Here is a 12,579-nt window from a genome sequence, read left to right on the forward strand (position 1 = left end):
TGTTGAGGGAGAGCTATCAGGAGAAAAAGAGTGCTGAGGAGGGATGCGCGGGGAAAGTTGCAGAGTAAGGACATGGAGCACCAGGGGTCCCACAATGAGTACCGTTTCGAGGAAGTGGCCATTCCTGGGGTGCAGTTGGGGCCACACCACCCAGCACTTTGGAACAGTGTGACTCTGCCAGCCTCGGGTGGCTCACCAGGGAAGAATGCCCTATGAGCTCACAGCCCACAGCGCTCAAAGCGCATGGGAATGGCAGCATCAGGCCAATAAAAGGCATGTGGGAGGGTCCCAATCATTCAATTACACTTCCTTAGAGTCAGAATGTTTAACGTTCACAAAAACCAAACCTGGGGCATACCAGTCTGCTAAGAGGCATGCCAGTTCTACATCCCCGGAATTCTCAGTTGTAGGAAAAAGCTTGTAGAAGGCCTGGGCTGGGCCTTTGCTAAACATTTGATGTCAAGGCAAAGCAGGTAAAAGATTTCACCGTCACCTCTGATCAACATTCTGTCTGCACATAAAAAGCATATCTCTGTTATAAAGCATATATATATAGTTTATCTAAGCTTAGTTTATATATATATAGTTTATCTAGTACCTTAGTTTATATATATATAGTTTATCTAGTACCTTTCCCTAAAGGTTGTTGGGTAGTGGGAATCCACAAACTATAAATGGAAATAAAAATATATTTTAACTTGGATGCAAGAATCCTGCTGTCACTAATGAGCCATTTCTCTGCCTGTTCACTCATGGGGAAGTGTTGTGAGCACACTGCAAATCAAGCACTTAGCAGCTATCAATGCCTGTGAAATAAGCCCAGAGTGTAGTGCTTTCTTACTCTCAGAACATATTCTGTATGCACGTTCAAGATAAATATCTTCAAAAAACCCCACAATCTATAAATCAATTCCCTGAATTTGAGAAAACTGGCTTTGAGTAGAATTAATTCCTCTTTCTCAGATGTGGAGAAGCTGTGCTTAATCTGTCACAAACGTGAGTATAAAGTCAATTCCTGTGGGTGTCTGTGTGTGAATTCTGTCTCTTTGCCCGGATGCCATGCATTTAATTTTTAAGCACTTTAAGATAACATACAAAATGGAAATAGATGAAATCAGTGAATTTTTGTCAGAGCTGCCAGAAACATTTCTAAAGTATACCTTTTCCAATTTTACTTCAGTTTTATAGTTTTGCTTCTTAAACAAAGTTCCCATAACAGATCTTACTGCCAGATGGTACTAAGATGCCTATAAGTAAAAGAATAATAGGTATAATTAACAATCATTTATAAATCTAAGTAAATCCCGTTAGATTATACTTTGTTGAAAACGAAAAAATTAAAGCATATAATGATAGGATAAGAAATACTTTTGCATGCCAGATAGTTTCTTACTCTTTGTTTTAACACATTAAAATAGTACCTGATTAAGTTGTCAGATAAGAAATAATAAAATAAAAACAAAATTTGGGGAATATAATCAGGACATGGTTTAAATGAGTACCATTGTTATGAAAAACCTGCTTCTAAAAGGATTGATTGAGTGATTTGGAAACTGAGGTAGCAGAAAATGACCAATCAGAATAGCAAAAAAAATATTTTTAAAGGAATTTAAAAAATAAGAATAATTTAAAGAACCTTTGGGAGAACACGAAGTGTAACAGTATTCACATCATGAAGGCAAGAGAAGGAAAAGAAAGTAAAAATTGATAAACTATTTGAAAAATAATGATTGAAAACTTCCCAAACCTGGTGAAGGAAAAAGATAAAAGTCCAGAAAGTGCAGAGTCCCAAACATGATGGACCCAAAAAGGCTCACAATAAGATACATCATAACTAAAATGGCAAAAGTTAAAGACAAGAATACAACCTTAAAAGTAGCAAAAGAAAGTTAGTTACCTACAAGGAAACTCCCATAAAACTGTCAGCTGATTTCTCAACAGAAACATTTAAGGTCAGAAGGCATTGGCACAAAATATTCAAAGAGATGAAAAGCAAGGACATATAACTAAGACTACATTACCCAGGAAGGTTATCATTTAATATTGAAGGAGAAATAGAGAGCTTCCCAGACAATAAAAAGCTAAAGGAGTTCATTACCACCAAACCAGTATTACAAGAAATGTTCAATGGTCTGATTTTAAAAATGAAAGAAAAAGAAGAGAAACAGTTATAAAGAATAAAATGACAGTAAATACATAGCTATCAATAGCAAATTTAAATGTAAATAGCTTAAATGCTCTAATAAAAAGACAGGGTAGCTCTGGTTGGCTGCTCAGTGGTTAGAGCACTGGCCTGCACACAGAAGGGTCATGGGTTCGATTCCTGGTCAATGGTGCATACTTGGGTTACATGTTTCATCCCCACCCCTATCCCCATCCCCATCCCCAGTCGGGCTCATGTGGGAGGCAACAAATTGATGTGTTTCTCACATTGATGTTTTTCTCTCTCTCTCTTTCTCTCCCCACTTCTCTCCTCCCTTCTACTCTCTGAAAAAAAAAAAAAGTTAGTAGGAAAAATATCCTCATTCTTGGAGTGAGGATTAAGAAAAACGGCATAGGGAAGCTGAATGAATAAGAAAACAAGACTAATATATATATACTTTCTACAAGAGACCCACCTCAGAATGAAAAACACACAGAGACTGAATATAAAGGGATAAATAAGATATTTTGAGGAAGTGGAAATGGCAAAAAAAAAGAAAAAGAAAAAAAAAGCTGGGGTAACAATACTTATATCAGACAAAATAAACTTAAAAAAAACATACTATAATAACAGGCAAAGAAGAACTCTACATAATGATAAAGGGATCAACCCAACAACAGGATATAACCATTGTAAACATTTATGGACCCAACATAGGAGCACCTAAATATAATAAGCAAATGTTGATGGACATACAGGGAGGGATTGACAGTAACACAGTCATAGTATGGAATTTTAACACCCATTGACATTAATCTTCCAGACAGGAAATCAACAAGGAAACAGTGGCCATAAATACCACACTAGATCAGATACATTAAATTGATGTCTTCAGTGCATTTCACCCCAAAGCAGCAGAACACATATATTCTTTTCAAGTGCACGTGGAACATTTTCTAGGAGAGACCTCTGTTAGAACACAAAACAAGTCCCAATAAATTTAAGAAGATTGAAATCGTATCAAGCATATTCTCCTACCTAGATATGAAATTACACCTACACGGTCAACTAATAGTTGACAAATAAAACAAACATATAAAATGGGGTAACAACAAACTATTTAGTAAATGGTGTTGGGTAAATTGACACGTTAAGTGTGTGTGGGGGGAAACTAGACTACCTTCTTACATTATACACAAGTATGAACTCAAATGATTTAAAGACATAGATGTTAGACTCAAAACCATAAAAATCCTTGAAGAAAACATAAGCAGTAAAATCTCTCTTAGTAATATTCTTTTGGATACATCTCCTTGGGGAAGGGAAACAACAACAAAAAAAGATAAACAAATGAGAAGACGTGGTGGTGGTGGTTGGGGTGGGCATGCAGGCCCAGTGGTTAGGGCATGAGATGTGGACAGGGCAAAACAAGAGTCAGCTACAAGGATCCTTAAAGGGGACACAAAAGCAACTGAGAAGGAGCCGCCAGAGGAGCGGCGGGAGGAAAATCAGAAGAGGCACGGAGCCAGGGGGCTTGTTTGTGTGGACAATCACAAGGCGATACATTTTAAGCACATGTGCATCCCACTTCCATTGTGTCTGTACTTTCTACCGACAGCCGGCCAGGGGCAACTCCACAAAGCCCAACCCTGGTCTCTGTTGAGCCACTCACACCCGGTCCAGGGTCCATTTGGGGGCGCCCAAGCCAGGGCGGGGGTGTGGGTCGGGTGTGTGTGCGGGAGCGGGGATGGGGAAGTGGAGCTCACATTTGTGGTTGGCCACAAAGGGGGCCTGGGAACCTTCCCTGGAAAATAATGAGCGGAGAAACGTTACTGATTAGTTGCATCCCAGATAATCCTGGGCTAGAGGCTGCGAGGGCTCTGATTTGTCTCCCTGCCCGCTAACCTACTGAGGAGGGGTTCTCCCAAACGCTGGCGCCCCCCGCGTAGGCTGGCACCTGCCGGGGGTGGGGGGGCGCCCTGGGCACGCAGACTCCAGGCCGGCCCCGCTCTCTCCTGCCAAGCCCCCTAAAGAACTAGAAGTGTTTCCCCTGCTTCGGAGGGCTCTGCGCGAAGCCGGTAGCGGACTGAGCTCTTCTCAGGGGTTGGGGCTCTGAGCGGGTCCAACGGAGCCCGCGGTCTCCGTGTGCGCTGGAGAGGACCGTGGATCACCCGCAGCAGCTGGGCCGGGAGCCGGGGCACGGATTAGCCGAGCGGGGTGGCGGTGGCGGTAGGGAAAGAATTCTCACTGGGGAGGGAGCAGTGAAAGTGCTGCGAAAAGGAAGGGGTGCCAGGGTTCAGCTCTCCCCCCAATCCCACTCCCATGTCCGGCGGGCCCCTCCCCGCAGGCGAGGCCGGTGGAGGCGTCAGGGACGCTTCTATCCTGGAATTGCCAGGTCCCGCAGGCCTCCAACCCCGGCTCCTTATCAGGTCTCTTGCTTCTCTTCCCGGGTTTCTGTGTCCGCGTCCAGGGTGAGCGGATTGACAAGCCTCAGTTCCTCTCATTTGGAAATGCGTTTTGTAGGATCCTCCCGAGTGCTCCTGGCGCCCTGCGCTGCCGCCGTGCGGGGTGGGCGAAGGTGGTGTCTTCCGGTGCCCTCCCGCGTCCCCGGGCAGAGGCTGGGGAGGGAGACCCCGGGACCCCGGCCCAAAGCCGAAAACGACGCCGGCGTCTAACGCCGCCCCCCCCCTCCCCGCCCCGGAGCAATTCAAAGGGCAATTATCCCAAAGGAAAGTTATTGTGTTGCTAATCCCGGGAACAGCTTGCGAGGGGAGATCTGGGTCTTCCTTTAATACTTGCGAGCTAATGCTCAGCCTTTTGTAATTATCTTTATCGGAGGCCCGGCGTTCCATCTGCGTGTTCAGCGGAGGCCCCGCTCGAAGGCGCGGCGACAGGGAGACGCACTTCGCTGGGCTCCGGCTCCGTCGTGAGCGCAGGGAGCCGCTCGGCGTCGGGCCAGGCTCGCAGATTTGCTGCCTCCGCGCGGGGTGACTCCCGACTGCTCGGACCTCGGGGGTGGGACCTCGGAGAGTCCGCTTCCCGGGTTCTGGGGTTGGGAAGGGTGGGCTTGGGGCTCCCAGCTGTTCGGGTTGGGTGGGCTCGAATTTCCGGCGTGTCGGCCAGGACTGGCTTCCTCACGTGCTGTGTTTGGCGCCAACTTGAACCACGACGGCGTTTCACGTGAAAACCAGGCTTTCTTGGACTAATCACAAGCTGACAATCACTTGTTAGCCTCCGAGAAAAGCTCTCTGTCCCTATGGACAGTCCCTATTTTCCAATGTACTCCCCACGGCCCCCATGTAGGGTTGCAGGAATGCTGGCACATACTCATACTGAAAAAAGTATCCATTGTTTACCTGCAACGTCAGGTGCACGGGCCTCCAGTAATGCGCTTCGCTAAACCTGCCGCCGGTCCTATCGCGGGAGCGGGCCACCCCACTCCTGCCGGTCTCTAATTTCTCACCCCCGCCCCCGCCCCAGTAGCTTTGCGACCCCCTGGAGCACTAGGGGGTGGATTTGCCTGGAGGCAGAGTGGGCAGGGACTCAATGAACTTTTTCCACCTCCCCGCTGGCGATTTTCGGAGGAGGCCTGCTTGGTGCCCGTGGGAGCGCTGGCGGGGGTCGTCTCCGCCGCATCAGGGGGCGTGTGGCTGTGAACGGAGCCCGAGGTCTCAGGGTGCGGCTGGCTGGTGGAGGCGGGGCTTCGGGGGCAACTGCGACCCGAACCTCCACCCAGAGAATCGGGAAGGAAAGGGAATTCCATGCCGCACTGAAACCTGCGGCTTTTAGAGGGACGGGCAGATAGCGGGGTCCCTGTCTCCTCCCACCGAAAACGGGGGTGGTGGCGGGGCAGGGGGGCAGCTGGGAGGAGATGGGAAGAGAGGGGACTGCAGCTGCGAGGGCGGCTACCGGAGGGAGGGGAACTGGTGGCGTCCCAGCTCACGGGGTCCCAGGCGATGACGCGCCCGCGCCCGGCTGATTGGAGCCCTCCTGGCCCTCCGCGCCCGACGGGAGCCCCAGCTATATAAAGCGTCCCCTTAGCCGAGCCCCTTTCGCGATGGTGACCCACCGAGGGTCAAGCCTCCCCGACTGAGAACCCATGACGGGCCGAGACGCGCTCTGCGAAGGGCGCGCGAGGGGCACGGCGCTGGCGCCCGGTGCCGCCCCCACCGGCCCGCGCCCCCGCGGCTTCGCCATCACCGACCTGCTGGGCCTGGAGGCTGAGCTGCCGTCTCCGGCCGGACTCGGCCCGGGGTCGGGCTGCGAGAGCCCAGCGGCCGCAACCCGTCCCAGTCCCCGGCTCGGCAGCCCCCGCCTCGCGTTCGGGCCCCTTCCGCTGGGTCTCGGCCTCCTCTGTGGCTTCGGTGCACAGCCCCCCGCGGCCGCCAGGGCACCCTGCCTGCTCCTCGCCGACGTGCCCCTTCTGCCTCGCCGGGAGCCCGAGCCTGCGCCCCCACCAGCCCTCCACCGCCCGCCGTCCCCGCTTGGCCGCCAGCAGCGCCGCGAAAGCGTCTCCACGTCGGGTAACTAGGCCATCCTATCCCATCCTGACCCTGTTCCTTCGGGTTGGGCCGCGCAGGAGTAACGCAACGTCAGCCCACCCCCAGATCCTAGGGAGGTCGGGACCCCAGATCCCCGCGGCGTCCAGGGGAGGCGCATCCCCGCACCCCCTCTTGCCTCTTCCTAAGTCCCTGCCTATCCTCGGATTCTGGTGAATACCACCCCCCTCCCCCCACTGTCCGGTTTCGGACCGATCCTGGGGGTCTGGAGTGCCCAGCACTGGTCTGGCTCTGCTGAGGGCCTTTCCCCTCCGCCCCGCGCGCATTTCGAACCTGGGAACCGCGTAGGTCGGGAAGGCCTGAGCCTGTTTTACCACCAGCAACCCAGAGCCCGGTAACCCGTGGGCGCTCACGCCTTTGCAAAATTGATTGAATGATGGACGGGTCCGTGAAGAGCGCCTCGCGCCTGGAGCCTCGCTTCTCTCCTGGCGCCGCCCCTCCTCCTCCCTACCCTTGGAAAGGAAGCAGCCTCGTCAATCTCATTGTAGTTAGGCTTAGCATTTTGCTCTGAGCCTACCGATTTCCTCAAAGACATCCATGGGGATTATAGGGAAAGAGAAGGAAGCAATATCATTCTTTAAAGGACAAGGGCCTAGAAACAGACATTTAGGGAAACGTTTAGGGTGTTAGGGAAAATTACACAAGAAAAGGTGGACTCAGAGGAACTATGCAGTAGAATCTAGAGCTGAGCATCCAGGCAGCCAAGGCAAAAAGGATACACTGGGTCTCCACTGATAAAAGGAAGGCAGTAGGCAAGTGAGCTTTTGCTCAACTCCAAAAGGACTTTATTTCATGAGTCTATAAAATAAAATGAACCCTCAATTAGCGCCCCTCCCCTCCTAAAAATGCAGAAACCACCTATATAGGATGGGATCTTTCTCTGTGGGCACTGATAAAATGAAAAGCAAAATGCAACTAAATCTTAGTCTGTGAGGGAATTTCTGGAAGATCAAGAGCAATGCTACCCAATAGAAATATGTGTCTGAGAGCGTGAAGAAAATGTCTCTTTTTAAAAAGATTTTTTATTGATATTTTAGAGAGAGAGGAAGGGAGAGGGAAACATCCATGTAGAGCAAAACATCAATTGGCTGCCTCCTGCATGCCCCCTACTGGGCCCGGGGGTCCAGCCTGAGTCCACAGCCCAGGTATGTGCCCTGATTGGGAATCAAACCAGCAACTGTTTAGTGCATAGTACAACACCCAACCAACTGAGCCAGACATTAAAAAGGAAAAATAAGTAGGTGAAATTAATTTAAATACTATATTATATTTAATCCAATACATATAGAATAACATTTACATATAATGAATCTAAAAACCATTAATATTTTACTTTTAGGGTAGTAAGTCTCCTAAATCAACAGAATATGTTACATTTACAGCAGATCTCAGTTTGGGCCAGCCACATTTCATATGTTCAATGATGTGAGTCTAAGGGTACCTGATTGGACAGCATGGGCATTATAATCTAAGCATACAGTTTTCTGGTGAGCTAATTGATGTTGGAGTAAAACGAATATAATTTTTCCTTTAATCTATTTTTCATACTTTGAGGCAAAAGTGCCTTTTAACAATGAATCTGACAATAGTTTGATATTCTAACCTTCCTTTTTATCTGGATCTTTTAATATAAAGGCTATCAAAAGATAAAGCATAGTAGAGTTCTTAATATTTTTCAAGTGCTCCTAAGAATCATCTAGGCATATTTGTCGAATGAGTTTCTGGACCTCACATCCAGAGATTCAGAACTGATACAGCAGGGCAAGGAGTGCAGTTTTTAAAATATAATATAAAATATAAAATTTAAAAATATAAATATGTTTATTGATTTCAGAGAGGAAGGGAGAGGGAGAGAGATATAGAAACAGCAATGATGAGAGAGAAGCATTGATTGGCTGCCTCCTGCACTCCCTCTACTGGGGATGAAGCCTGCAACCCAGGCATGTGCCCTTGACTAGAATCGAACCTGGAACCTTTCAGTCCACAGGCCCACGCTCTATCCACTGAGCCAAACCTGCTGGGGCAGGAGTGCAGTTTTGACAAGACTTCTGATGTCACAAACTTCAGCCCCCCTTTGAGAAATGTTGGTGTGCTGATTAAGATAAGGAAGTTGGAAGCAGAAGGAAATGGATGAATTTGATAGCTGAGTGGGGATAGAAAAATCAATTAGCTTTGGCTTCACACAGTCTGGGGTTTGAATCCCAACTTCACCATTTAGTACCTGTGTGATCATGGACAGATGACGTAATCTCTCTGTGCCTCCGTTTCCTCATCTGTAGGAATAGGATACTAATAGCAGCTACCTCGGAGTTCTCTAATTTTATGAAGAAGAATTGCAATAATGCATGACCAATGCTGAGCACAGAACGTGGAAGGTAGTGGGTGCTAAAAATGCTAGCTTGTATTAAGCTAAATATTACTCACATTTTTCAACAAGTTCATAGGTTTAACCCTTGTATTAAAATCCAGAAAATAAAGTGAAGAATATGCTCACCTTTAAAGTCCTCTCTTTCTCGTTATGCCAACAGATGAGGAAAGCCTACCTGGAAACAGGAGTGACCTGAAGGTGGCCCCAAACCCTGGCAAGAGGAAGAAGAGGCGGCACAGGTACGGGGCCAGGCCATCCTCCCTGACCCTTTCCCCGGGACACACAGCATCTGAGAGTGGGTGGTCCTGCATTACAGGAGGCCCAGTGGGCTCCAGCTTGGCGGTGGGAAGGGTACAGTAACCATTTAGGAACATAATTTTGCAAATCCCAGGAGGCTGAAGGACAATCTTTGCAGCATTTAAAAGACACAATTTTGTGGGTCTTTAAAATGGGTCTTCTTAGAATGAGTTGATGAATACATTGAGGAGGGGGAAAAATGCTGAAGAACTCTTTCTTATTTGAACCAAACTTTCCAAAGGTTAATCATTCAGAAGTGGGGGATTCAGTTATTATGAGGTGGCCTTTTGGGGTGTGGACGATGGGGGAGGTAGGCACAGGGTCCCTGTGCTGGGAAGCCTGGCATCCTCCTTTGGCCATGCGCCCACATGTCCTCCGGGCCTCCCTGCAGGACTGTCTTCACCACCCAGCAGCTGGAAGAGCTGGAGAAGGCGTTCAGCGAGGCACACTACCCTGACATGTATGCCCGGGAAATGCTGGCCATGAAGACTGAGCTCCCTGAAGACCGAATACAGGTGTCTGGGGTTCCTTTCTCCTTCCCAAAGACACCATAGAGAGCATGTTAACCTCACAGACAGTGTGACCCACAGCCACCTCCAAACAGCCAAACACACATTCCCCCACACAGGCAAACTGAGGGCCACTCAGCCGCAGGCACCATAGTGCTAGAGCCTTCCTTGTGTTTATGTAAGAGGAGATCCCTCGTAACCTACATGCCTTTTTTCCTTTTATTAAGTCACTAGAGGCCCGTTGCACGAAGATTCACGCAATAGGCCTTTCTTCCCTGGCTGTCGGCACCGGTTTTCCTCCGGTACCTGGGACCCAGGCCTTTGGTCCAGCCGCAGCCCCTTTCTTCGGTCTTCAGTCATCTTCAGTCTTCGCTCCTCTCCTGCATATGCAAATTAACCACCATCTTTGTTGGGTTAATTTGCATACTCATCCTGATTGATTGGTGGGCGTAGCAGAATGACACCAATTTGCATGTTTCTCTTTTATTAGTGTAGATTCTTTAAAATCACAATGCTGTGTGCTGCAACTAGAAACGATATAAAGATATATCAATAAAAGGAAGTGACCATCCATCCCTATAAAACCTCAAAGAAACCAATATAAGTAGCCTGACATGGCCTTTCTGCACATTGCCTCCATGGCATATATATCTGGCCCTGAACAATGTATACACTCACATACATGTAGAATTTTGTCTTGTTTTTACAAAAAGGTATCATATTATACAACTCTGCCTCTTTGCTTGACAACACATCTTAGACATTTGTTCAGGTCAGAAGATATGCCACAAACTACTCTTTTTAACACCTAAATAATATTTCATCCTATTCCTTTATTAGGCTAACAGTTTTCTATGAGAAATATCACCAGCAACCCAACAACCTGAGATTAGAATGGGCCATTGACTGAGTGACCTCTTTCCAAACCGTGAGAAAAACCAGAAAACATTATAGTTGACTCCTTCGCGCTATGTGGGGAAGAATACTTTAATTTTGTTTTTGTCAACTCTATGGAAAACTTCAGTGGAAAGTGGTCACACATTACCCCACAACGAGTCCCTGTGAGTTTTGAGTGAACAGTGGGCACAGTTACTGAAAGGTCTTGGGTCTTATGAGCTCCCCGAGTTGGCCCATTTAAGAACTCCCTGCTCAGAGACACCTCCAAGCGCCCTAGTCACAGTGTGTCCTGCCTCATACCAGGTCTGGTTTCAAAATCGGAGGGCCAAGTGGCGGAAGCAGGAGAAACGCTGGGGCGGCAGCAGCGTGATGGCCGAGTATGGGCTCTACGGGGCCATGGTGCGACACTGCATCCCTTTGCCGGACTCTGTCCTCAACTCCGCCGAGGACAGCCTGGCCGGTTTCTGTGCGCCCTGGCTCCTAGGTAAGGAAGAGGCCGAGAGAGAGGAAATTCAGTGGGAAAGGAAGCTCACCCCTCTGAGCTTATAGGACCAGGGGTTGAGTGGGTGGGTGGGGGTGCCTACTGGCATCTGCTGGTCCATGGCCATACAAGAAACTGGGCCCAGTGCTGCCAGATCTTCTGACTTTTTGAGAGAAGCTGGAAGTCTGGCTTTTGATGTATAATCTCCTGACTTTAAAATGTTGTGAACAATTTTCAAAATAAAATTTTAAAAGTCCCTATGTCATCTAAACGAGGCAACTTTGCTGGCTGCACCTGGCTGGCACACACCAGCTTTCAACCCCTACCAGTGGCAGTTACCTACGTGACTCTCCTGAGGAGCCAGAGAGAGGTACTGACAAGGGCAATTCTAACGGGACTTAGAGAAAAAGAACATAGAAGAAATTAATTGCTGACTTTAAAGATATCTGTTTTTTTCCCCCTTTTCCTTTTTTTTTTGCAAGGGATGCATAAAAAATCCACAGGGGTGATAAGGAAACCAGGAAATGAAGAAAAGCTGGCTGGATTCTGGGGCCCTGACCACCTCAAAGAAGGTTCTAGTCCAAGTCAGGCAAGATCCCGGAGCGTCGCCAATGCAGCCAGCCCTGAGAGTAACTTGGGAGATGTTGCCATTGATCTCTCCAGCTCCACATGGCAGGAAACCAAGACGGTGCACCAGGGGGCCAGCGCTCAAGATTCGGAGGGGCTCCAGCCTAGGAAGGTGGGAGCCTTCTGAGGCCCACAGGTCCCACCCTCGGGGGCTGGACATTCCTCACTTTGGCTTTTTCAAAAAACAGAAGTTGTCCAGGACAAATCATCTCAGTTGGGTTTCCTGCTAGTGTCAGGATAAAATTCGATGCCAGACGAATGGGTGACTTGGGAAAAACTCTGTTTTGCTCTAGAGTGGAAAGACTCCTTAAAGGCACTTGAACCAGTTAGTGTGGTGTAAACATTTTATTGTCTTCTGTAGAGCTTGAGGAGGGAAGATTTTCGTTCAAACAGCATCTTCACTGCTGGGCATCATTTGAGATTTGGTTCGATTAATGGGTTAGGTCTGATGTCCTCACTCTGAACTCGAAAATATAAAATTACTTAACCTCCAGAGAATCAGATGTCTTCATAGATAGTGAAGACCCCATGCGGACATATGAATGAGTTATATTACCTTTATCTTGAACTTGACTTCAGACAGTTCTATTTTCTCACCAGGCAATAATTTTGCATTCTCCTGAGTTTCATTTGATATGCTATGTGTGTTGGAGTTCGTAAAAAAACACACAAAACAAAGCATGCGTTCCCCTTTCTTT

At 48.0% G+C, this 12,579-nt stretch overlaps 1 protein-coding gene across 1 annotated transcript; it reads left to right on the forward strand.

Moving 5' to 3' along the window:
• The first annotated feature begins 6,242 nt into the window (after positions 1-6,242).
• Positions 6,243-12,119, forward strand: VSX1 (visual system homeobox 1). The gene is made up of 5 exons (XM_059707532.1): positions 6,243-6,666; positions 9,231-9,309; positions 9,759-9,882; positions 11,077-11,257; positions 11,737-12,119. The coding sequence occupies exons 1-5, from the start codon at positions 6,243-6,245 to the stop codon at positions 12,006-12,008; spliced, it is 1,080 nt and encodes a 359-aa protein (XP_059563515.1). The 3' UTR covers positions 12,009-12,119.
• Positions 12,120-12,579: the final 460 nt, after the last annotated feature.

The sequence above is a fragment of the Myotis daubentonii genome, chromosome 8 (assembly GCF_963259705.1).
Source record: "Myotis daubentonii chromosome 8, mMyoDau2.1, whole genome shotgun sequence".
NCBI classification, from domain to species: Eukaryota; Metazoa; Chordata; class Mammalia; order Chiroptera; family Vespertilionidae; genus Myotis; species Myotis daubentonii.